The following is a 27,436-nucleotide window of genomic DNA, read 5'->3' on the forward strand; positions in this document are numbered from 1 at the left end:
CTGCATGAAATATATTTGATTATATATATTTTATATTGCATTTCATGCAGGGTTAATGCTTTTTAAACTGGCCAATGCTTTTTAAAAGCAATTTAAGGAAAAAGTATTTATTATTTATTGTTACATTATAAACATGAATAAATTAAAACATTTTACATAGTAAGTTTATTTACAATTTAATCTGGAAAGTGGTATTTATTTAAATAGTTTTTATATTTGAATTCATATGTTTATAATTAATTTTCTTCATTTAATTAAGTGGCACTCCTGGGCCTCAATAGCTGGGAGCATGAAAAAAAATAAAAAAATAAATTCAATTTGCATGTAATGTTATTATTATTTTTGTTTCATGGTAATTTTTAGGACATTTTTGTAAATTACGATTTACAAACAGCTTTGATACTGTTTTGGGTAATTGTTTAATGTCTAGTGTAAAATCTGGGTTTTGAAGCAAAACCAGTTGAGTCCCGCTGCTTTACTGTACACAGTTTTAGAAATGATAGCGGTATCTCTGTTTCTGATCACTGTGGTGATATTGGTGAAGTTGGCAGAAATACTGCTCTACTCTGTCTGCTTTCTGAACACATTTATAGTCAGTCATATTTCTGGCAGTGACGTTTGGCAGTTCTCAGTCTGGACTTGTTATTAAAAGACTTGTCCAACACCTTCCTGAGATGAAGAGATACAGAAACCCGGCACAAAGTTTCCATTCCATCTAGCTGACCAAGGCTGGCCTATACCCCGGGAGAAACTTCTCAAAGAGACGTGTGAGGGAGTGAGGGAATGTTTGTGTAAATCTGTCTGCATTTTTATGTGTGTTGGAGAGGTCTGGAAAAGACCAAGTGCGTTTGATCATGGCAGGTATCATCTTCTTATGTGTGACAGCAACTCATGATGAAAGCTTTTGAAGAAAATAGAAGATGTCAGAGAGGGAGAGAGATAGAGAGAACAAGAATTGAGTGAGTGTGTGAGAGAGATAGATAGAGACAAAACAAAGCATATACCAAGAAAAAAAACACATGATCAACATTATACAAATGACCTATATGGACTATGATGAAGGACGATACTGAGTGGAACTCCGGCAGGATTTTATAGAAGAGGGATGAAGCCTCACATTTTAAAATATACATAGATTTCATCATAAAAATATGGTTATATCATAAAATAACCATACATGAACTTACAACGCCTTTTTATTATGAAAAAGAAGTGTGCTTTATTGTATTGCATGTACACTTGTAGTGTACTTCAAATGTATAAAAAACCCTGCACTTGCAGATAATATAATATTAATTAAATAAAATGCCAATTAAGTGTAAAAAGAGGTTACACTTTCATGACTGTTTCACACAAGTGCACATGTAAAGTACTTGATTGCAATTTTATTTGTATGTGTCATTATTTATGTAATATATTTTAAATGCACTAAATTGCAATTTCATCACTAAACATAGGTTTAAATAAATGACCTACAAGTTATAAGACTATATTTTAGTTTACCATTTGGCAATACACTTTAACCACATTTCAAAGACAGCAGAATTATGAAATTATATATAAAGATACATTTAAAAACATGGTTTGGAAGATGTTTTTATTATGTACTTGCTTATTATTTAAAAGTTGTTAATTAAAAAAAAAAAAAAAGCTTTAAGTGTAATGTGTAGCTTTAAGTCTTACTTAAATGTGCCAAAAAATGCATTTAAAATGAACTCAAATAGAATAAATTATATTTTAATTAAAATTACCATACAATTAGCTGGCTCTTTTTATTGAAAAAACAAAACAAAAACAACAACAACATACAGCACAATTAGTGTGTTCTAATGATTCTTCAACTAATGACTGTCATTTTTATTTATTTATTTATTGATATATTGATTGTATCTGAAATCATTATTGTCACAATGTCTACTGTGAGGAGTAAGGAACACAGAGACAAGGAAAATGCAAATCACAGTCTTTAATATCCAAGGAAAGGGGTAATTCATCAGCGGTCACTCGAAACGAGTATGTCTGTCCTCTCTTTTGGGTCTACTTGTGGGACTTCAGATGGCTATAGAGGCCAATCCACGATCCGCATACTTTGGTGCAATGTGGACAGGAAAGCGTGGTAATTGTTGTCAATGGTTGAGCCTTTTTATCTTTCTCCTTGCGGAGCTGTCGCTTTGTCTCTGCGACACGGCGGAGTTCTATTTCATGATTTGCTGCACCATCCTGCACGCATTTCTTCCAGGAACTTCTGTTCAGTGCAATGTGTTCCCAGTTGCTCGAAGTGATATGGAATTTCTTCAAAATGGCCTTAATGTTGTCTTTATAACGTTTCTTTTGTCCACCAGTTGCTCTACTACCTTCCTTCAGCTGGGAGTACAGGATCTGTTTGGGAAGACGTGTATTGGGCATGCGGATGACATGGCCCGTCCATTGAAGTTGATACTGCATTATAGTAGTAGTGATGCTGGTCATATTGGCTTCCTCCAAGATGCTGATGTTAGTGCGTCTGTCTTTCCAGCTGATCCTCAGAATCGTTCGTAAGGATCTTTGGTGGTATTGTTCCATGGCTATCAGTTGCCTGCTGTAGGTGGTCCATGACTCGGCTCCATACAGCAGGGTGGGGAGGACAACAGCTCTGTAGACCATAAGTTTTGTGTGGGCTGATAAGTCTCGATCTTCGAAGACTCTTCTCCTGAGCCTGGCATAGACTCCACTGGCACAACTCAGGCGATGGTTAACCTCAGAGTCTATGTCAGCTTTTGAGGAAAGAATGCTGCCAAGGTAAGGGAAGTGGTCCACATATTCAAGAGTGGTGTTGTCCACTTTTATGTTTGGCTGGATGGCTAGCTGATTAGGTGGAGATTGATGTAAGACCTGAGTCTTCTTAATGTTTAATTTTAGACCCAGGGCTCTGTACGCCTTGGCAAAAGCATTCAGAATGCCCTGGAGGTCTTCTGCAGAGTGTGCGGCGATAACATTATCGTCTGCATACTGTAACTCTGTAATTGTGGTGTAGTTGACTTTACTCTTGGCCTTAAACCTGTTAAGGCTGAAGAGTCTGCCATCAGTTCTGTACATGATTGGAATCCCCTGTGGCAGCTCTTCGCCAATGAGGTGGAGTATGGCTGCAATGAAAATGGCAAACAGTGTGGGTGCAATGATGCATCCCTGTTTGACCCCTGTTTCCACTGTAAAAGGCTCAGACTTGGAGCCGCCATTGCTAAGTACTGTGACTGCCATGCCATCATATAAAAGCCTCAGTATTCTGATATACTTGTCATGACAGCCGTACCTTGATAGTATACTCCACAGGGCCTGGCGGTCTACCATGTCAAAAGCCTTTGTCAGGTCTATAAAAGCCATATACAAAGGCTGCCTTTGTTCACTGCATTTTTCTTGGAGTTGCCATGCCGTGAATATCGTGTCTGCTGTACCTCTGGATGGGCGGAAGCCACATTGTGATTCTGGGAGTACTTCCTCAGACAGTGGTAGTAGTCGGTTTGCAAGAACACGAGCAAGAACTTTACCTGTTGTTGACAGGAGGGAGATGCCTCTGTAATTTCCACATTCAGCCTTATCTCCCTTCTTAAACATGGTTACTATTAGAGCATCCCTGAGCTCTGAGGGAAGTTCTTCTTTTTCCCAGACTTTGAGGAGTAGGGCATGGATGTGGTACAGGAGCTCTAATCCACCTTCCTGTAGGATCTCAGCTGGAATCCCATCCGGTCCGGCGGCCTTGTTGTTCTTAAGGCTCCTGATGGCATCTTGAACCTCTATTATAGTTGGAGGTTCCCCCATGTCTTCTCTGATGGGACCCTGGGGGATATGTTTGGTAACGTCAGTTTCAGTTGAGCTGTCACTGTTGAGGAGTTCTTGGAAATACTCTTTCCATCGGGCATTAACGGTCTTTGGACATCTGCCTTGGCTCTGGAGTGGGCCAGCCTTTTGGCCTTGCAGGTTACATCATTTCGCCAGGCACAGAAGGCTATCCTTTTCTTGGAGATGAGTTGTTCTATTTCTGTGTCATTCTCATCAAACCAGTCCTGGTGTTTTCTGGACTTGTACCCAAAAATGGTTTTGCAGGTAGCAAGGATAGTAGACTTTAACAGACTCCAGTGCCCTTCGATGTCATCAGGGTATTCTTGTTGGAGGCTTTCCCCAAGAGAGGCCTGAAGTTGCTGCTGGGTGGCAGTTTCTTCAAGGCTGTCAAGGTTCAGTTTTAGTCGGATCTGCTTTTTTTGAATTCTCCTTTTCCTCTTAAGTTGGATTGACATTGTGGAGCGGATGAGGTGATGATCTGTCCAGCAATCATCTGCACCAACCATGGCCCTTGTGGTATTCACATCACGACCATCCCTAGCTCGTACAATGACATAGTCAATGAGATGCCACTGTTTGGAGCGGGGATGTCCCCAAGATGCCTTGAATTTGTTTTTTTGACGAAAGAGAGTATTAGTGATGATGAGATCGTGTTTAACACAATTGTTGAGAAGCATAACTTCACTAGTGTTGATGTTTCCGATGCCTTCCTTTCCTATAGTGCCCTTCCAGAGGTGTTGATCCCTGCCAACCCTGGCATTGAAGTCTCCAAGGAGAATAATCTTATCTTCCTTGGGGATTCTCGACAGTGTCTCGTCTAGGCAGGCATAGAAGGTCTCTTTTGCTTCCTCCTCAGAGTCTAAGGTAGGGGCGTAGGCGCTCACAACTGTTGCTATCTGGTTGTTGGCAAGCACCAGACGGATGGTCATGAGACGCTCACTAATCCCAACAGGAAGTTCATAGAGGTGGCTGATAAGCTGGTTCCTAATGGCAATTCCAACACCATGGATCCTAGGCTCAACAGCAGCTTTTCCTTTCCAAAAGAAAGTGTAGCCACCCTTCTCCTCTTTCAGTTGGCCTTCGTCTGCTAGCCTGGTTTCAGAGAGGGCGGCTAGGTCAATCTGGTATCTTCTCAGTTCTCTAGTGATGATTGCGGTTCTCCTCTCCGGTCTATCACTGGTTGCACTATCCATCAGTGTGCGCACATTCCACGCTCCAAAATTCATAGTTTTGTGTTTCTGATCGCAAATGGTGATCCCTCTGGACGTGGTAATCCAGTCAGGAGGTTTGAGGCAGGCTATTTTTAGGGCACCTTTTCTAGCCCCTTCCCCACGTGGGGTGAGCAGAGTGGATCCTAAAGAGGACTGCTCAGTAGTGGGCGCAGCTGCCGAAGGACTCTTTCTGCCTCATTCCAAGTCTAACACTAATGTGCCAGTTTATGACTAGGGGCTTCCAGATCTCACAATCCTGCCCCCGTCGCCACTCTCTGGTCGCCATAGGACTTTGACCAGGATGTTAAGGTGGTTTCCCAAGGAGGTGAATTTGTTTAACGTGGGGAGACTGGTGCACAGACAGTCACCACACGATCCTTGACAGAAAGGGGTCAGAATCCAGTGGCATGGGGTCCAAGACGACTGGGGGCCCCTTTCTGCTGCAGCCTTCATCCGCCTTCCCAGCCGTTGTGACGCTCCCATAAGGCCAGCCATCATTCTCCACCTGTGTCGCCGTTGAGGTCTTGGTTGGATTGCTCTTTGTCAGGGAACCTCCCCCTTGACCTTACCGCCATGGGTGACCCTACCAGGAGCATAGCTCCGGACGGTATCGCTCTTGGGATCACAGGACCACTCAAGCCTCTCCACCACAACAAGGTGGCAATCCCCGGAGAGGTATACAAGGCAGGCAGGAGGCACACGTAGCAACTCAATGTAGACATATAACACCAGACGAAGGAATCAAGGGGCAGACAACACTATAAATACAGGGCTTAACGAGGGGTAATGAATGGGACACAGGTGAATCAAATGAGATCCATGGTGGAGGAAGGGCTGACGACTCCAGGGGGCCGACCGACAGGGGCAGAGCAGGTGGTGGAGGAGCCCGAGGCAGAGATGGAGAGCCGATGAGTCAGGGTGATGGGGAGGATCCAGAGGGCCAAAGAGGAGCAGATGGCTCAGGTGACTGAGGCGGAGGCGGGTATCTGGCAGGCCACAGTGGAGCCGGAGCGACAGAGGACCGAGGTGGAGCCGAAGGGATGGAGGAGCCTGATAGAGCCGAAGGGATGAGGCACAGCCAGAGGAGTGGAGTCCCAAGGTGACGGATGGTCGACGACAGACCAAGGTGGAGCTGGCGGGACGAGGGAGCTCGGCGGAACCAAGGCAAGGCAAGTTTATTTATATAGCACATTTCATACACAGTGGTAATTCAAAGTGCTTTACATAAAGGAAGTGAAATAGTCATTAAAAATAATCACAACAATAAAAACAAAGTGATTTAAAAATTGATTTAAATTTTTTTTTGTTTAAAAACATTTAAAAGTAGAAAATGATTATACATAGTGCAATCAGTTCGGACGTAGCACAGTGCTCATTCAACAAATGCACAGCTAAACAGATGAGTTTTGAGTCTGGATTTAAAATGTGGCTAATGTTTTAGCTCTGATCTCTTCTGGAAGCTGGTTCCAACTGCGGGCAGCATAATAACTAAAAGCGGACTCCCCTTGTTTTGTGTAAACCCTTGGTATTTCTAACTGAATCGATCCTAATGATCTGAGTGGTCTGTTAGGTTTATATTCAGTGAGCATATCTCCAATGTATTTAGGTCCTAGGCCATTGAGAGATTTATAAACGAGTAAAAGTACTTTAAAATCAATCCTAAATGTAACTGGAAGCCAGTGTAAGGACCTGAGGACTGGTGTGATATGCTCAAATTTTCTGGTTCTAGTCAGAATCCTTGGCAGCAGCGTTCTGGATGAGCTGCAGCTGTCTAATGGTCTTCTTTGGAAGGCCGGTGAGGAGACCATTACAATAATCCACCCTGCTGGTGATAAAGGCATGAACAAGTTTCTCCAAGTCTTGACTAGAAACAAAACATCTAATTCTTGCAATGTTTTTGAGATGATAGTATGCTGTTTTAGTTACTGCTTTGACATGACTACTAAAACTAAGGTCTGTCTCCAGAAACACCCCAAGATTTTTTACCTGGTTTTTAGTTGATTGACCCCTAGACTCAAGGTATGCATTCACCTTGAGAACTTCATCTTTGTTTCCAAATGCAATGACTTCAGTTTTCTCCTTGTTTAACTGAAGAAAGTTCTGGCACATCCAACAGTTTATTTCATCAATGGATTGGCAGAGGGAGTCAATGGGGCTATAGTCATTTGGAGATAAGGCTAGGTAAATCTGGGTATCATCAGCATAGCTGTGATAGGCAATTTGGTTCTTCCTCATTATTTGTCTTAGTGGGAGCATATACAGGCTAAACAAGAGTGGTGCAAGAATTGTGCCTTGTGGGACTCCGCATGTCATGGATGTCCACTTAGACTTATGCTCTCCTATACTCACATAATAACCTCTCCCTTCTAAGTATGACCTGAACCATTTGAGTACCATCCTAGAAAGCCCGACCCAGTTTTCTAGTCTCTCTAGAAGTATGTTACGATCAACAGTGTCAAACGCAGCACTAAGATCTAGTAGTACCAGCACTGATATTTTGCCAGAATCAGAATTGAAGTGAATATCATTTATTATCTTAATAAGCGCGGTCTCTGTGCTATGATGTGCTCGGAAACCAGATTGAAAATTGTCCAGGTATTCATTTGAGTTTAAGTAGTTGTTCAGCTGATTAAAAACTACCTTTTCAATAATCTTACCTATGAAAGGAAGATTTGATATTGGTCTATAGTTGTTCAACATGGTGTTATCAAGATTGCGCTTTTTCAGAAGGGGCTTAACAACTGCGGTTTTCAGGGAGTTTGGAAAAGTCCCAGAAAGAAGTGAGGCGTTCACCACTTCTAAGAGATCTGCTTCTAAACAGTTAAGCACACTTTTGAAAAAGATGTGGGAAGTGTGTCAAGATAGCATGTTGACGATGTAAGGTGCTGTACTATTTCATTCAAAATTTTGCTATCAATTGCTTCAAAAACAGACATAGTCACTTCTTTTTGAAATTGCGGTCGAATCTGTGTGACCTCTGCAAAACTAGATATGCCAATCTACTTTCTGATATTATTGATCTTCTCAGAAAAGAAGGAAGCAAACTCATTGCATTTACTGTCGGAGAGCATTTCACTGGGAATTTGACTTGGGGGGGTTTGTCAGTCTCTCCACAGTAGCAAAAAGAGTGTGAGAGTTGTTTAAGTTACTGTTTATAAGGTTTGAGAAGAAGGTCTGTCTAGCTGTGGCTAGTTCCACATTGAAAGCATGAAGGCTGTCTTTATAGATGCTATAGTGAATTTCAAGTTTTGTCTTCCGCCACATCCGCTCAGCTTTTCTGCATTGTCTTTTCATACTCTGAACTGCTGTTGATTTTCTGTCCAAATACTGACCAAATAACACTTGCTTGCATTGATAAATAGAGCAGCTACACCTCCACCTCTCCTAACAGTCCTGCAGACACTTATAAAATTAAAGTTAGGAGGGGCTGTTTCATTTAGGACTGTTGCACTGCAGCTGTCTTCAAGCCATGTTTCATTTAGAAACATAAAATCCAGGTTGTTTGTGGTTATTAAATCATTGATCGGAAATGATTTATTTTTTAGTGAGCGAATGTTTAAAAATGCTAACTTGATGGAATTACATTTTGTCTCTACAGCAATCTTAGACTGACGCATTATAGGCCGCAGATTAGATGGGTCAGCCGTACGGCTTGAGAAGGCCTTAGACTTTCTATCATGTGATAAAACAGAAATATAGAAGGCTACAGGCACACTGGGTTCCCGCTTGTTCTGTGAACATTTGTGAATGTTGCTGCTAATATAGCGGGGACTCGACACAGACTCTGAGAGCTGTTATCAATTTGGTTCACCTATAGCCGATGGAGGAGGGTTTGGGCCCTGGCGTTGTGGCAGCGGTCGAAGAGCTCTCACAGGAGGAGGAGGGAGAGCTGGGCCTGCAGTCTTTGGTGGTTGTGGGGCCCGCCGTTTTTTAGTTGATATCTGGGGGCTTGCAGCGAAAGAGTGGGAGAGTTTGGTCCCACCATACACCAGTTCCTCCATTTTCTGTGAGAAGCTTAGAAGTGGAGATTCTGGAGAGAGGGATAGTGTGTCTGGTGAGATGGGCTCTGGTGTTTCCGGTGGCTGTGAAATGTTGTCCTGGCTTCCCTGGCTGTTTTCCAGATAGTTGTCCTTGGGTGCTGAGCCTTGGAGCTGTTGTAGTACGTCACAGTCTGTTTGTAATGAGCTCTGTGGGCAGGGCTCAGCCGGGATAGTTTCCATGAGGAAAGCTTGTTTTGGCTGCGTGGTGTTGTCAGTGTCCTTGTGGGATGTGTCAACCACAATATGACTCTGAAGCTGACATGAAGTCTTGTGATCACTCATACTCTGTCCAGGTGTGTGTGTGCCATGGCTGAGTGGATTGGCAGACACCACTGAAGGATGATGGAGGGAGAAATGCACCAAGTTTGTTTGGGTGGAAGCCATCCATTTTAACAGTTGTCTATGGCCCCAGAAAATATTGAAGCTGTCGATGAAGTTGACTCCTTTTGTACTGCAGGTTCTTTGTAGCCATGTATTCAGCCCAAACAGCCGTGAAAACATGTTAGTTCCCCTCACTGGGAGTGGTCCACTGATGAACGACTGGACTTCAAGTCTTTGAAGTGTTTCAAAGAGTTCACTGAAATCCTTCTTAAGCAGTTCTGACTGCTCTTTCCGAATATCGTTCTTCCCCACATGGATGATGATTCGATTTGCAGTATTGTGCTTCATCAGAATGTTCCGAAGTTCCTTGTTCACATCAGAGACGGTTGCTTGAGGAAAACAGCATGTAGTTGTAGTCCTGCTACTGATGTTTCTGATAATAGAGTCACCCACTATCAGAGTCCTGAACTCGGCTGCGCTCTGAGCTGAGTGCTGCTGTCTGCTCGACCTGTTAGTAGCGATGTTAGCTGCTGGCTGATTCGATCCATGTTTTGTCACATTTGGGGATTCCTCACCCACATTCATTAATGCTTCAAATCGGTTCTCAAGATGTATAGGGGGTTGTAGAATGCCAGTGTTTACAAGTCTTGTCATAGCCATATCTGGGGTAGAGGATGCTACTGCAGCAATACGAGATACTCGTGACAATCTGATGTCTCGAGTGCCTTTGGGTCTCGCTCCCTGTTTGTGCCATCGATTATTCTGTCGATCAGCTTGTTCCTCTACACTTTGTATAAACTGTTGAGATTCACTAGATTCACAGGACTCACCGGCTGTATGCTGAGGGGTTCCTGTAATGACGATCTGCTGTGTGTTCCACCTGTTTTGGAGGTCCAGCAAGTAACTTTGTTTCAAGAACCGCAATCCTTTGTAGAAGTCTGTGGCAGTTCATGCAGCAAGTAGATTCCACAAGGGGCATTTTCTTTCCCGTCTGTTTGAATGTAGACAGCTGTGTTTTCCCGTCTCTGGAATGTAAACTGCTGGCAGTGGAGGCAAAGAGTCTTGATTTTCTAAAAACTGTGTTGTTTGAGCACTGTGCTGATATGCTGAAGAAATCTGAGAAAAGTACATAAATAGGGAGCGAAGCGCAGAGCAATAAGCAGGAGTGTACGAACAGTAGCGAAGCCGGAAGTAAATGTGGACTGATGAGCCACAGTGGAGAGGAGGGAGCTTGGGGGCATGTTAGAGCCACTGGGTCGATGGGCTGAGGCAGAGTCCGGGGCTCAGAGGCTGGAGGCAGAGGCAAGGGGTTCTCTAGCCACACCGATGATGGAGACCGGCAGACCTGCGGTGCTCGCACTGAACAGATGGTGGGCTGAGGGTTAGCAGAGGGGCTGCCAGACGACAGCGATGGAGGAGGCAGGAGTGGGAGGGTGGGTGAGCATTTTTGAGCCACCGGGCTCTCAGTTCTGCTAACAGGAGCAGAAGCCCTCCCTGGGCCGAACTTGGGAACGGAAGTCCTCTCTGTGTTGGACTTGGGGACACGAGCTTGCACGAAATTGCAACAAAATGAAAATAGAAATATAAACTTTTGAACTGCGGGTTTCGTCTGGTCAGAGGAGAACTGGCCCCCCAACTGAGCCTGGTTTCTCCCAAGGTTTTTTTTTCTCCATTCTGTCACAGAGGGAGTTTTGGTTGCTTGCCGCTGTCGCCTCTGGCTTGCTCAGTTGGGGACACTTAATTTCTAGCTATTATCGCCGATTTGATTGCACAGATAATATTTAAACTAAACTGAGCTAGACAATGACATCTCTGAATTCAATAATGAAATGCCTTTAACTGAAAATTGAGTGTTTAATCTTATCATTATACATTACTGACACTCTATCCTCTAATTTGATACTGCTAAGTGCTTTGACACAATCTGTATTGTTAAAAGCGCTATATAAATAAAGGTGCCCTCTCGGGGCTAGACTCGGGAACGGGAGCCCTCTCTGGGCCTAATTCGGGAACAGGTACCCTCTCTGGGCTAAACTTGGGAACGGAACCCCTCTCTGGGCCGAACTCGGGAACTGGAGCCCTCTCTGGGCTAAACTCGGGAACAGGAGCCCTCTCTCATCTTGGGTCTGGGGCTAGAGCCATCTCTTGACTCGGAAACAGAGTCTCTTTCAGGGCTGGATGGGGAAACAGGACTGACAGAGGGCTCCGACGAAGGAGGGAGGAGAGGGGGCAGGTCAGCATACAAGTCCGAGTTGGGATCCCTTCTGCGTTCCACAGTCCCAGTTCCTCAAAAAGCTCACTCTCAGCATGGCGCAGTGGGTGGAGCTCCTCTCCACACTTTCGCTGTTCACGGCTCTTTCCCTCGTGGCGGGCGTTGTAGCCGGCTCTTACACCTGGTCTGATGTTATCAGCAGCTCCGGCCCTGCTGTGATCCTCAGCACTGTCACTCCGTGCGGCTATGGCTCATCGGTTGCGGCGGGCTTGGGCTCTCCATCATCGTTGGGCTCAGATTTTGGCTCCGCACAGCGAGGTGATGGAGGGCTGGGCTCTGGGTCCGGAGTGGAACTGGCGATCCGTTTCTCGCCAGTATCCACTCCACAAAGGCGGCAAAATCCACTAGAGGGCCATCTTCGGATGACGGTGCTCTGCACACGGGGTTCAGGCTGGCGCCATAGAACGCACAGAGTGCGTCGTCCGGCTGGTAAGATGGGCAATTTCCAGAAACAGTCTGGTATGGCCCTCGAGCGATCTCTCCCCCTGCTCCAGCAGGAGGAGGAGATATCTTGGATGGGAGAAGGGGTCGGAAACAAAAACGGAGGGGAAACACGCAGTATAACTGTTTGTTGGTCCTGTGTTCTGTCACAATGTCTACTGTGAGGAGCAAGGAATGTAGAGACGAGGAAAATGCGAATCACAGTCTTTAATATCCAAGGAAAGGGATAATACAAGGAAGACAGGAGACACACATAGCACATAAATTTAGACATAAAACACCGGACAAAGGAATCAAGGGGCAGACAACACTATAAATACAGGGCTTAACAAGGGGTAATGAACGGGACACAGGTGAATCAAATGAGACACTCAACGAGAGGGAGAAACTAGGCCACGGGGAGCACATGGGGAGAAAAACACACACACAGACAGTCCATGTGTGTGACAATTATATTCAGTTTACACACAAGTATATTATTTTAAAGTATATTATAAAGTTTATTATTTATTAGTAGTTTACTCTTTTTAAAAGTAAGCTAAAGTGTACTTCTCTATAGGTAGCCTATACATTTGTATATAATTGACAAATGACAAACTAGAGATTGTATGGAGAAATCTGGAGAACAAATACCTGATACTAAAATAATGGTTTTCTATATATATATATATATATATATATATATATATATATATATATATATCTGTATTAAATTAGAAAATAGAAGCATTTTCAATAGAGGTTGCAGACTTTTGGATCTCAATGTATTCGGGAGTGATGACAAAATCAGTTGAAACGTGAAAAAGTAGTATTTAAAAATGTGATTTTTAGGACTTTTTTTTTGTTTGTTTTAAATACATTTAGCTATCGTTGCAATGACTGTCAGAGTGATTATTTTCCAGCCAATCAAAATCCTGCCTACATTAAAGTGTGCACTGCAATTATGTTCACATAACAAGAAGTGCACACCTAAAATAAACATAACAACATTATTGTCCACTGGTGTAAATACTATTATATATATGAGAGATTATATACATGAGAGAGAGTAAATGATGATGGTGTTTCCATTTAATTTCATTTTGGGCTAATCTATCCCTTTAAGTGCAAAAAAACCCCAAAACAAACACACACACACACACACACACACACACACACAATACAAATGACATCAAGCAGCTGGCAGTCCCTCATTCACACATTTCCCCCAGCATGACTCATTTGGACGCAGTACATCTCTCTCTACTTTAAGTGAGGACTAACCTCTAATGTGGTTAAGACTATCTTTGTGACGGAGGAGAAGTAGGCGTCCCACAGGAGCTGAGTCTGCTGCCGAAGTGCCAGGATTCTGTCTGAACCCACAGACCTGGTGATAGATGGAACCTGAGAGAGAGAGAGAGAGATCTGCATTCAGCTGTACTTTATGTTTGCGTTTTTCAGGATGTTTCAGTGGTTATTAGCAGTTTGTTCTACAGTCTAACCTTTGAGCTGTCTCTAATTCTACCCAACTCAGGATAGAGTTTTCCACAATTTTCCTAAAATGTTCAGTATTTTATCAAGATGAACAAGCAATGCAGGAGTTGGACTCTCTCAATAGCTTTTATCTGTCCAGTGTTTCGATAAAATTTTAAATTACACCATGACATATTAATAAAACAGTCGGATCTAAAATATGACAGACAAACTGTTAATGTAGTGTGTAGCGCATTTTCATTTGTGTGCTTTAAAGTTGCCTACAGGTCCTACAATGGAGTTTAAGCCTCACAGTCATGACATTTTCTCAGTTCTCTCCGGAGTAAAAGTGCTTATTCAGCTTCGAAACTGTGGTGGCATTTGAACACTAATATGTCAAAGAAATGGAACACAAAACAACCATTAATAAACTTTACATATTAAAAGAAATGCAACATAATTTTTCATGTCATACACAAAAGGTTTTCAAACTAGAGTTCAGGGACTCAATGGGGCTTTAAAATTGTTTAACACAACATACTTTAACACATCGACCACATTTTTATATTAACATTTTTTGTATTTCTTTCTGGTGAGGAACCATGATAAATTATACTAAGTATTTTACAGCCTTATTTTTTAACACTATTACTAAAAAAAAAAAATCTATCTACTTTGAAGGTCTATAAATCTAACATAGATAGAAAAAAGATACACTGTTGACTTCAAACAAAGTGAAAATTGTAATATATATATATATATTTTTACTTTGGCACAATGACAATATAAAGGTCAATTATTCAATTTTAAAAAGGTATCTTTATAAAATGTGACCCCTGCTGGCAAAATTAGTCAGAATGTGCACGGTCTAATTTTGAGCTATAAAAAGAGAAAAACGTCTGTGTAGGTCGAATTTGAGGTTTTCACAAAAATTTGTTCATTAAGCCCTCTTCTAGTGATCCCAATGCTCCTAATAGTAATTAAACATCTAAAATGATCTTTTTTTTTTGTATGTTTTCTGACAGGAGTAGCCTACCTTTTTCTCTGCTCACTTCTGGACAACTGCTGCTGCGTCTCACCACAAGTTGTTGGTCTATTGTTGCAATTAAGCGCAACATTCCAACTTTGAGAATATTCATATCAAATTCTCAATGACCTCCCTATAAAGTATATTATTGCAAAATATGTCTTGGCGAGATTCACATAAACAAAATCTGTTATGTCTTATATGAATGTTTAGTTAATGGTTGGGGGAATATCTGAAGTGAAACATTGTATTTGATCCATGCGTTACAGAAGGTCTTAATATAGATTTGTCTCAATGTTAATCAAACATTAAAAGATGTTTAATGCTGCTCTTGATTAAACTACATTTTATTTGCATATTTGTTCTTATTTTTAATGACAAAGATACAATAAAAAAATATCTATATTGTGATTAATAATATAGTAATTATTATTAAGAAAAGAACTGGAGGGAAATATGCAACGTTGCTTTGGTGATTTTGCTTTGGAATCTTCAGAAAACTTTAACTCAATTTTCCTAAAAATCAATTCTGCTGACTCTGTCGCCTTCAAAACAGTTGTAGCTCAGTCATTTTTTAATTTTTTTATTCCAACAGGTCATATATCATTTTGAAGGTATTTTAATGAAGAATGTGAAAATAAAGATAACAATTTTTTGAAAATTTGCTCATTCCGACTCATTTTTACAGCACGGGTCACATATAGAGCTTAATATTTTGTTTTCTTATGCAACATAAATGGGTCTTTATGAAAATAATTTTAAGAAGGACGTTGCTTTGTATTTTGGTGTCCTGAAAAATGTTGGAAATATTTGTCCTACACTATGAAATTAATTGGTTAATAAAATATTGCAGTCATTGGTGAAATGTGGGTATTCGATTGTGTGTGTGTGTGTGTGTGTGTGTGTGAAAGAGAGAGAGCCTAAACTGTCATTCATTACTGCCTTCGATGCCACTAGCAAAATTGTAAAAGTCAGATATTTAAAAAAAAAATAAAATAAAAAAAATAGAAAAAACCTAATTAACTGTGTCATGCTAAAATATGATATCAATTTTCTCTGCAAATGGAGGCTAATTTCCCCTTCTGTAATTTGGGGAAATAGTGAATTGGCTTGATTAAGAGTTTGGGGAAAAGTGTGATATCATTTTTTAAAACCCCTCTTAACCTCTTCTTTTTTTCCCTCATGAGAATTTCAGCAGCTTTTAATTAAAGCTCTCAGTGCTGTGAGTGGTCATTTTAGAAAGAAAAAAAAAGTGTAAAAAAAAAAACAGGATTTTCAGTCTTCTGTTAAGAAGAATGATGGAGGGTTTAAAACAGATTACACAGTAATGTGGTCCCATTACTGTACGATTACATTATTATAAAGAAGACTATGTGTTTTTTAGTGTCTTGGGGGGATAGTGCACTGATAGTCTGATGCGAATGTGTGTGTGTGTGTACCTGCAGTAATAATCTCTCGTCTCCAATGATGGCAGCTTTACTCCAGTCAATGACCTCCGAGAAGGGCAGTTCCCATCCGTTACTCAGCAGCACAGGAATACAGGCCGCCTGCAAAACGGACACACACACACACACACACACATATATATCAAATCCTCAGCCCTCTATACACAACTGCCACCAACAACTGTACAACACTTTCACAGTCTTCATTTCAATCGATAAACTGTTGTCAAAATGTACACTGACACCTTGAAACAATGTTATTTCTTCCATGGGCTTTTTTATTTGCCAATAGCTAGTAGTTTCTAACAGATTCTAAAGATTGTACCCGTTCTTAAAATTGAATATACCTGAGCTAACTTCAACTAACAATCAACAGTTATAATTGTATAAACATCAAAGGTATAGTCCACTTGAAAAAAATAAATAAATAAAAAATAAAATAAAAAAATCGGTCAAATTTTGCAAACCTGCATGACTTTCTGTTTGTGAACAAGATATTTTTGGTTCCCATTGACTTGAAGTCAATGGGAAATGAAACTGTGGTTACCAACATTCTTCACAAAAGATTTTATGTTCCACAGAAAACAGAAAATCATACAGGTTTGAAACTATGTGCGTAGTATGGCAGAATTTACTTTTTTTGGGTAGACTATTCCTTTAATAAAGGTACATAAATGCTGTAAAATTTATTTATTTAAATGCATCTGTATGGTGTTAATTATGGTTTCTTCCACCACAAGAGTCACATATTTTTATGATAATTTTTAACCCTCTAACATTGTGAAGTGATTTCCAAACCAGTCAGATGGTTTCTTCTTGTCAAATTGGTTGGTTCTTTCCATAATAAGCTGCAAAGTGGACCAAATTTTATGTTGATGCCAATATGACATTGTGACAGAATCTCAAAGCAACATGTGCTGAAACTTGGAACTGACTAAGGTCAGACTGACATGACTAGGGATCTTGTTAAAAAATAAAACCAAGCAACACTTTTTAAATGTGAAGAACCAGAAACTGCACAATGATTGGCTACGTTCCTTCACTATTTATATGACTGGTATAATAATATCTTCCTCTGGTGTTTAAGAACTGAAGTGCATTGCCTATTTCCATATTATTCTGATTGTAGGGTACAGTTGTTAAAGAGTTTTTATTTATTTATTTTTATTTTTTCTGAACAGTACAGTATGTTTCATAGCACTCTGAACTCCTTATTTAAAAAGATAAAGGACAATTCAAGAAAAGCATGTTCCTCCATATTATTTTGTACTCCCCTCAAAATCAGTCACACTTGAAGGAAAAGGACATCCATGTTTACTAAACTTTTTGGTGGAGAAAATAACTATTAGTGCTCAACACTGAAAATAAACGCCTGATCCAAATAAACACACACATACAAAATATACTTTCAAAAATGTTAATATGCAGTAGAGGAGATGGATGAGCTTTATTTTTCAGATGTTAAACATTAGCATCAGCAATACCATAACAAAACCTCAGAAACACTGTTTGCCAGTAACAGGAACTTGTTTAAACACATAAGAATGTTTTTAAAAAAAATTTTTTTTTTATTGTTATAGCATTTTAATATGGCAGACATTTATAGCACACTACTGTAATGGTCAGTTTGTTGGCTAAACAACTGCCTTTGATTACTGCAATTAAGTATTATGTGAATGACACCCACTTTTGCTTCGCAAAATGTTTAAAAGTTTATTAATAATAACATGATGCGTGAACCTAATAATGTACAATGTCACCAGGTAATTATTTTATATACAATGTATATTATATATATATATATATATATATATAAATTACATTATTCTGCTGTGCGGAACTGAGTTTGATCTGTGCAAAAAGGGGCAAAAAACGAAAAAGCAAGATGAATGTTTGTTTATTATTTTTTGAATGAATAAATAAATTAAATAGATCCCCTCACCCTTTTACTTGTATTTTTATTTCAGTATATATTAATAAAAAAAAAATGAATGAATTAAAAAAAAAAACGGATTTTCCTAAAGTCTGAATTTAGTAAATTAAATTAAATGAAAACAAAACAAAACAAAACAAACTATTATGATATTCAGTGGAGGGTAAAACTGAATTAATAACCAACATGATAGAAGATTTAGATAATTTGAATCCTTCTACAATACTTACTAAACAAACAAACAAACAAACAAATAAATAAATAAATAAAATAGGATTTATGAAAACATTGTCAGAAAGTACCATAATGCGGAATGTTGTAATGTTGAGGATGTATTGACAAATAAATCTTTGAACTTAAATGCAACTATTGTATGAATGATCAATTTCGTATAATTTCAGATAATTTGATTTTTTGATAAACCTCTGTGGGGCACAAGCAGATTATATGATTATATGGAGACCTGAGATTGTATTGTCATGTTTGCTCTCAGAGGCAGATGAAATGAAAGATTTGTATGAAAAGTAAGACTATAGTGAATTTAAATAAACAAAATAATTACACACACCCTAATAAAACTATTTATCCGGCATTAAAATGATAGATTTGTATAATTGGTCTTCAGGGAGGCAGGTAGTATTTTGGTAGAGACTGTTCATATATTCCAGACCGTACCTCACCGTCCAGCATTCAAAGGTGACAGTCATATGAAAGACTTAAGGAGGTTTGTGCCAGATATCTGGAGTGAAGCAGAGACCACAGCTTTGGTAATCCCACCTGACCTTTCACACAGACACCTTCCTTCTTCCACACACACACACACACACACACACACACACACAGTCCTGACTCCAATTCCTCCATGTTTAAATGCAGATGGTTGACAACAGAAGGACTGCCCCACATGCACCATCATCTAAAAGCCTTTTGATGTCTCTTTTCAAAGTGCTCCCATCAGAGAGCACAACACAGGGAGCCTCACACAACTGCTGGAGAGATGTGAAAAATACTGAGGAAAGTCAAACACCCTGTCTTTACCTCCCATACCTGACTGACAATATCGGTTATGACAGGCTAAAGATGAGACAGAGAAGCGTTTCAGCATGTGGACACATTTTTATTAATTCACTTACTGATTTTATGCAACTCTTTACTTATTAGAGGATGGAACATTTCTTGTAAAGTATATATATATATATATATATATATATATATTAGTGCTGTCAATCGATTTAAAAAAAAAAACTAATTAATAAAAAAATTCTGAAATTAATTGCGATTAATCCCACCTGACATTTAAAGTTTTTAATTATACTTTTATATTGCAATAATTTCATATTCAATCTTCAAATTAATGTAGAAACAACTTAAAGTATATTTTTAATATTTGTTTATTGCCATCTTTTTGATGACTGAAGGCAAGTATCACTTGTGTCTCTATATTTTTCCCCCTAATATTTAACCATTTTTCCTATATTTAACCATTTAACCATTATAGCCATTCAACATTAATAAAATCAATATAATTGAGAGCTATCAATTTAACATTTATTAAACTTTCAAAAATTACTTCTAATTTACATGAATTTAAAACAATCTTCACATAAACCCATTATAATAAATGTCATATAGCCTATACCTGTGCCCTTCAGCAAGAAAATATAGCCTAATTTAATAAAGTTATCAAACACTAAATTCTAAATTAAATAAAGATAAAGCTTAAAACTACAGAAGATATTGATATCCTCTTTTTAATTTTGTTCTTTGATTAACGGACATCACAGCAGCTGCTGCTACTTTAAAAACTGCCGCTGCTGAACTTGATGTGGATCTGACACTGCTTTAAATGTGACTCATAAACAGAGGTGGGGGCAAGTCACACATGTTCAAGTCTCAAGCAAGTCTCAAGGCCCTACCATCAAGTCTCAAGCAAGTCTCAAGTCACAGTACAAACAAATCAAGCAAGTCAAGTCAAGTCAGTGGCTCACCTCAAGCAAGTCAAGTCGAGCCCTGATAAGGGTCAAGTCAAGTCACAGTATCAAACAGGAACAAATATATTTTTGCCACACAACCTTATTCATTTTTCCTCAGAAATTAACTTTTTTAATTATACATTTTAAATAATAATGTTTTAAATATAACATTTTGAAAATAGGCAAAATACTACTTTGTATACTGATAAGTCTGTAATTGAGAAAATATTGATAAAAATACAAGATAAAAATATGTATCTCATATTTATGTTATATTGAGTTTGACCATCCTAGGAGATGATTTTGCACTAAATATCTCCAGTGAAGCCTGGGATTCAGTCTCGGAGCACGCTAAAGAATTTCAGTGTGTAACAAAACATGCTATTCAATTTAAAATAATATGCTGACTACAAATCACCCCTTATATCAGAAATAAAATGGACCCAAATTTTTCATCGGATATAGACACCCTATTTGGACTGTTTCTTTCACTTTGCATGATTGCCTACATTGTTCTTGAAAACTATTGTCATCATGGCTCAAAACAAGAAGCCTATTACTGTTAATGTTTATGTATCTTCCCCTGTAACTTATCGATTTCTTTGATTTTATCTTAATAAGAACTAAATTGACAGCTGTGCATTTAAGGTCTGCCTAAGCTTTTTGTTTTGTTTCGTTTTTGTTTTCTGTTTGTTCTGTTGGGGAAAAAAATAATTTAAAAAATTGAATATAGAAATATGAAATGAAATGATAGGCCTACTCTACGACATTAATGCCACCAGTAAGTGGTGGCAAATCACTGCTTTATCACAGAAGCGTTCATTGAACTGATTCATTCAAAATTGATTCGTTCATGAACAAGCAAGAATGGGCCACTGAATCACTCAACCGATTCGTTCAAATCCCTGGATTCGTTCAGTATTCAGTGTGTTGCTTAGAGACGCGCGTAACTCTAGCTGTGGGCTCAACGGAACTGTTGGCAGCCGCGCTGAAAATATTACTATATCGTATATTATAAATATAAAAACTTAACTAAGGCCATTTTGACAACATGTCTTGGATTTTGGGTTCAAGAGAAATATCACTAATCGAAAACACTGGTTTCCGTGGTACAATTCCATATAACTTAGCCTATTGATTTACAAAGAGGATACTTGACACTAAAGCACTGTTTTGAGAGGCGAAACGCCAGCGAAATTAAAGTTTGACGTCGTTAATTACAAACACGAGATTAATAATTTATAATCACTTTAATTTAATGACAGACCTAAACTGAATTTAAGACCAATGCTGTTTTCAACTAACGAACAAGCTTACATACATTGCCTTCATGAAGTGGTGACCAGTGTTGCCAACTTCTTTCGATGGAAAGTAGCTAAAGCCAGTTTGAAAAGTCGCTAAATGTCGCTAGATGACGTCACACGCTAATTAGCATATTCGTGACGTCATCACGTCATATTGCCTTTTACATTTGTTTGTCTCTCTGTGCTCATACTGTATTTTAATGCAGCTAAATTCTCAATAAAACTGTTTTCCTTTATATATTTTACTGTTTCTGTTGTCAATCAACGGATAAATATGAAATAGTGACTGAAATGCAGCCCTTTAAGACTACATAACCAGCTCTCCCTTCCAAGAAGTTACTCTGCACAAAAATCCTATTTTATAATTGAGCCGTCGTCTGATCAAATAAAATAATACACACAAGATAAGACAAGACAGAGACAATTCCTGTTCTGTGATTTTGGCTATATTTGCATGTAAAATTAGAGAAGCAACATAGTATCTGTTTTAACTGAACGCTGCTCCTCTCAGCCGCTCGCTGAACAGAGCAGATGCAGAGAAAGAGGTGCGTGCACCCTGACCTCGCGCCGTTGCGGCAGTACCAGCGATCACAGAGACTCGCTAAGGTTTGTCCAAGAAGTCGCTAGATTTGTCGCTAGTCGCTTTTGGAAAAAGTCGCTAGGGGGGTCTGAAAAGTCGCTAAATCTAGCGACAAAGTCGCTAAATTGGCAACACTGGTGGTGACGTCCTGGCTTTGCAAATGCATATAGTTTGGAAGAGTGTTAATCCAAACATCGCGAGATCTCTTGCTCCCTCTATTTGGCGCTGTGTTCCTGCGCTCGTGCACAGTGTCATGAACTGCGCAGACTGGATCACTTCTGCCGCTGGTTCAGCGGCTTGCGTTTTGTTTACCAAATTATGTCGCACTTGCAATGATTTATAATAATAATTAGTTGTTATAAAGTCAAGTCCTGCCGAGTCATGAAGGTCAAGTCAAGTCAAGTCTCAAGTCACTGGATCTCAAGTCCAAGTCAAGTCAAGTCATTTTCTTTATTTAGTCAAGCAAGTCACAAGTCCTTAAATTTGCGACTCGAGTCAGACTCGAGTCAAGTCATGTGACTCGAGTCCCCCACCTCTGCTCATAAATAATAAATACTTGCATGCACAATTTTAAGGCAGCTTTAATCGCCTTCTTTTGTAACTTCATGACTTAACTGACGACAAAACTACATCATTGCATACTCGTAGTTTCATTTGGGTTTGAATATGATACAGCACTTTAATATAGCCTAATATGGGACACCAAACAACCCAAAAGTGGGACGAAACAGCGCGGTATTAAAGAGACTGACTTGACAGCGCAGGGAGGATGTGTTTGCTAGGGCCACCGAACTGACAGCGCGGCGCGAACTAACTAATCTCACCGATCAGTTAACAGCACAGCGAACATGAGAAGTTTGTGTTTTCCCTGCACATTAACATAATGAAGATCAGTATTAAGTTATTACATTATGCTTAATATCTCTCATATTATGACATTAACAGTAGTGTTAGCTACTTTGAAGCACATATAGGCTAAATTTAGTTGCTACATGTTCAAAGCAGAAACTTCCATTGCCTTCTTAGAATTAAAATGTTTTATGGTTTCATTCATGAAGGCATATTTTAAGTAAATTTTACATTTGTAATAAAATCATGGTTAATTTTCATATGTTTTCTGATAACCCTAAAACACAATGCAGTGCAAAATTCAAAATACATCATATTTAATTTACATACACTGTCCCCAATTTTGAAAGAGTATTTTTAAAAATACAAGATAAAAATATGTATCTCATATTTATGTTATATTGAGTTTGACCATCCTAGGAGATGATTTTGCACTAAATATCTCCAGTGAAGACTGGGATTCAGTCTCGAGCACGCTAAAGAATTTCAGTGTGTAACAAAACATGCTATTCAATTTAAAATAATATGCTGACTACAAATCACCCCTTATATCAGAAATAAAATGGACCCAAATTTTTCATCGGATATAGACACCCTATTTGGACTGTTTCTTTCACTTTGCATGATTGCCTACATTGTTCTTGAAAACTATTGTCATCATGGCTCAAAACAAGAAGCCTATTACTGTTAATGTTTATGTATCTTCCCCTGTAACTTATCGATTTCTTTGATTTTATCTTAATAAGAACTAAATTGACAGCTGTGCATTTAAGGTCTGCCTAAGCTTTTTGTTTTGTTTCGTTTTTGTTTTCTGTTTGTTCTGTTGGGGAAAAAATAATTAAAAATTGAATATAGAAATATGAAATGAAATGATAGGCCTACTCTCGACATTAATGCCACCAGTAAGTGGTGGCAAATCACTGCTTTATCACAGAAGCGTTCATTGAACTGATTCATTCAAAATTGATTCGTTCATGAACAAGCAGAATGGGCCACTGAATCACTCAACCGATTCGTTCAAATCCCTGGATTCGTTCAGTATTCAGTGTGTTGCTTAGAGACGCGCGTAACTCTAGCTGTGGGCTCAACGGAACTGTTGGCAGCCGCGCTGAAAATATTACTATATCGTATATTATAAATATAAAAACTCATACTAAGGCCATTTTGACAACATGTCTTGGATTTTGGGTTCAAGAGAAATATCACTAATCGAAAACACTGGTTTCCGTGGTACAATTCCATATAACTTAGCCTATTGATTTACAAAGAGGGATACTTGACACTAAAGCACTGTTTTGAGAGGCGAAACGCCAGCGAAATTAAAGTTTGACGTCGTTAATTACAAACACGAGATTAATAATTTATAATCACTTTAATTTAATGACAGACCTAAACTGAATTTAAGACCAATGCTGTTTTCAACTAACGAACAAGCTTACATACATTGCCTTCATGAAGTGGTGACCAGTGTTGCCAACTTCTTTCGATGGAAAGTAGCTAAAGCCAGTTTGAAAAGTCGCTAAATGTCGCTAGATGACGTCACACGCTAATTAGCATATTCGTGACGTCATCACGTCATATTGCCTTTTACATTTGTTTGTCTCTCTGTGCTCATACTGTATTTTAATGCAGCTAAATTCTCAATAAAACTGTTTTCCTTTATATATTTTACTGTTTCTGTTGTCAATCAACGGGATAAATATGAAATAGTGACTGAAATGCAGCCCTTTAAGACTACATAACCAGCTCTCCCTTCCAAGAAGTTACTCTGCACAAAAATCCTATTTTATAATTGAGCCGTCGTCTGATCAAATAAAATAATACACACAAGATAAGACAAGACAGAGACAATTCCTGTTCTGTGATTTTGGCTATATTTGCATGTAAAATTAGAGAAGCAACATAGTATCTGTTTTAACTGAACGCGCTGCTCCTCTCAGCCGCTCGCTGAACAGAGCAGATGCAGAGAAAGAGGTGCGTGCACCCTGACCTCGCGCCGTTGCGGCAGTACCAGCGATCACAGAGACTCGCTAAGGTTTGTCCAAGAAGTCGCTAGATTTGTCGCTAGTCGCTTTTTTGGAAAAAAGTCGCTAGGGGGGTCTGAAAAGTCGCTAAATCTAGCGACAAAGTCGCTAAATTGGCAACACTGGTGGTGACGTCCTGGCTTTGCAAATGCATATAGTTTGGAAGAGTGTTAATCCAAACATCGCGAGATCTCTTGCTCCCTCTATTTGGCGCGCTGTGTTCCTGCGCTCGTGCACAGTGTCATGAACTGCGCAGACTCGGATCACTTCTGCCGCTGGTTCAGCGGCTTGCGTTTTGTTTACCAAATTATGTCGCACTTGCAATGATTTATAATAATAATTAGTTGTTATAAAGTAAAGTCCTGCCGAGTCATGAAGGTCAAGTCAAGTCAAGTCTCAAGTCACTGGATCTCAAGTCCAAGTCAAGTCAAGTCATTTTCTTTATTTAGTCAAGCAAGTCACAAGTCCTTAAATTTGCGACTCGAGTCAGACTCGAGTCAAGTCATGTGACTCGAGTCCCCCACCTCTGCTCATAAATAATAAATACTTGCATGCACAATTTTAAGGCAGCTTTAATCACCTTCTTTTGTAACTTCATGACTTAACTGACGACAAAACTACATCATTGCATACTCGTAGTTTCATTTGGGTTTGAATATGATACAGCACTTTAATATAGCCTAATATGGGACACCAAACAACCCAAAAGTGGGACGAAACAGCGCGGTATTAAAGAGACTGACTTGACAGCGCAGGGAGGATGTGTTTGCTAGGGCCACCGAACTGACAGCGCGGCGCGAACTAACTAATCTCACCGATCAGTTAACAGCACAGCGCGAACATGAGAAGTTTGTGTTTTTCCCTGCACATTAACATAATGAAGATCAGTATTAAGTTATTACATTATGCTTAATATCTCTCATATTATGACATTAACAGTAGTGTTAGCTACTTTGAAGCACATATAGGCTAAATTTAGTTGCTACATGTTCAAAGCAGAAACTTCCATTGCCTTCTTAGAATTAAAATGTTTTATGGTTTCATTCATGAAGGCATATTTTAAGTAAATTTTACATTTGTAATAAAATCATGGTTAATTTTCATATGTTTTCTGATAACCCTAAAACACAATGCAGTGCAAAATTCAAAATACATCATATTTAATTTACATACACTGTCCCCAATTTTGAAAGAGTATTTTTAAATTAATTAATTAAATTTTATTTATTTATTTAATATGAAGTGTAGAGAAAAGCCTTACAAACATAACCATTAGGCTATAAAAAATTGTAGTGTTAAAGTTAAATAACATTACCTTGGACGTTCCCTGGTCTTTAGAGACAAAAAAAAAAAAAAAATTCCCATATATATAACCCTGGACCACAAAAACGGGTATGTTTGCAGCAATAGCCAACAATACATTCAGCTTTCAGATGAAGTATAAATCTCTATTTAAAAAAAAAATAATAAAAAAAAATAAGTACCCTTATGACTGTTTTTTTGGTCCAGGGTCACATACCTATATCCTATTTAATAATAGTTCAAATTTTAAATGGTACATATCTGCAAATTTGTGCTGAATGTAGAACTTGACGACAACAACAATAACAACTAGGTACAAAATAAAAAAAACATATATACTAGAAGCTGGGTGTGCTCCTCAAGAGGACTATGGTATTGTAAATTTATTAAAGTCTTATTATATAGACTATTATATATAGGCAGAGCTGGGTAGTAATTGATTACATGTAATCTGCATTACGTAATCAGATTCCAAAAATTAAGTACTTGTAATTAGAGTAAGTTACATTTTAAAATACTCATAATCAGACTACATTTACTTTTTTATTGATTACATGATTACATATTATTCACACAATAACAATAAATTATTCATCATTTATTGATTCTCTCTAATTCCTCTTTTTTATCTTTTAAATTTTCCTTTTTAAAATAGTCTACCGCTTATATACACTCAGAAAGTCCAATTTTGTGGACATTCACACATAGACTAGTCATCATTATTCAGGTGTAAAAGTAATCCAAAGGTAATCTAAAAGTAATCTGATTATATTATACCTAAAATGTGTAATGTAATGGATTACGTTACTGACTACATTTTTTGTTATGTAATTTGGAATCAGTAACGGATTACAATTTGTAAGTAATCTACCCAGCTCACCCAGTTTAAACAACTGTTAATGTCGTAATATGAAAGATAATAAGCAAAAGAAATGTAATAACTTAATACTGATCTTCATTATGTTAACATGCAGAGAAAAATGCAAACACGTCCTCCCTGCGATGTAGAGTCGGTCGCGTTCGCGCCTTGCGCAAACTCTTTAATACCGCACTGTTTCGTCCCACTTTTGGGTTGTTTGGCTTCCCATAGCCTAATACAGAGTGCACTTGAAGAGCACGCGCTACGAGTACAGTATAACGGCTGGCAGGACAGGAAGATTAGTTTTTACTGACATATGGCCTGACAACATCTGATCTGACCCAGTTCACTGTTGTTCTACTGAAGCTCCTAGTCTCCGGTAATGTTTCCACGCTCATTTGACTCATGCCTGACGCTGAGGTGAAGTTGGAGCACGCGTCAGAAAAGTGTCCCGCTTGATGTGCTCACAAAGACGTTCTGCGTCTGAATAAACTCAATTCTTTAGCAGTTGTGAGTGGGGCTGCCAAACCTAGCCATGCCCCTGCGTTAATTGCGTTAAATATTTTTAACGTGTTAAACTGAAAAAA

The 27,436-nt window shown here is 38.9% G+C and overlaps 1 protein-coding gene across 2 annotated transcripts in view; it reads right to left on the bottom strand.

Moving 5' to 3' along the window:
- Positions 1–27,436, bottom strand: part of LOC131527582 (exostosin-1) — a 354,500-nt gene that overhangs the window by 70,996 nt on the left and 256,068 nt on the right. For both annotated transcript variants that reach the window (XR_009267686.1, XM_058756794.1), the window contains exons 4-5: positions 16,020–16,127; positions 13,365–13,484 (exon numbers count right to left, since the gene is read on the bottom strand). Coding sequence is in view for 1 of the 2 variants with exons in the window: in XM_058756794.1 (XP_058612777.1) it covers positions 13,365–13,484; positions 16,020–16,127 (228 nt within the window). In the remaining variant the exon portion in view is untranslated. The remainder of the gene's footprint in view (positions 1–13,364; positions 13,485–16,019; positions 16,128–27,436) is intronic.

The sequence above is a fragment of the Onychostoma macrolepis genome, chromosome 20, assembly GCF_012432095.1.
Source record: "Onychostoma macrolepis isolate SWU-2019 chromosome 20, ASM1243209v1, whole genome shotgun sequence".
Lineage (NCBI taxonomy): Eukaryota > Metazoa > Chordata > Actinopteri > Cypriniformes > Cyprinidae > Onychostoma > Onychostoma macrolepis.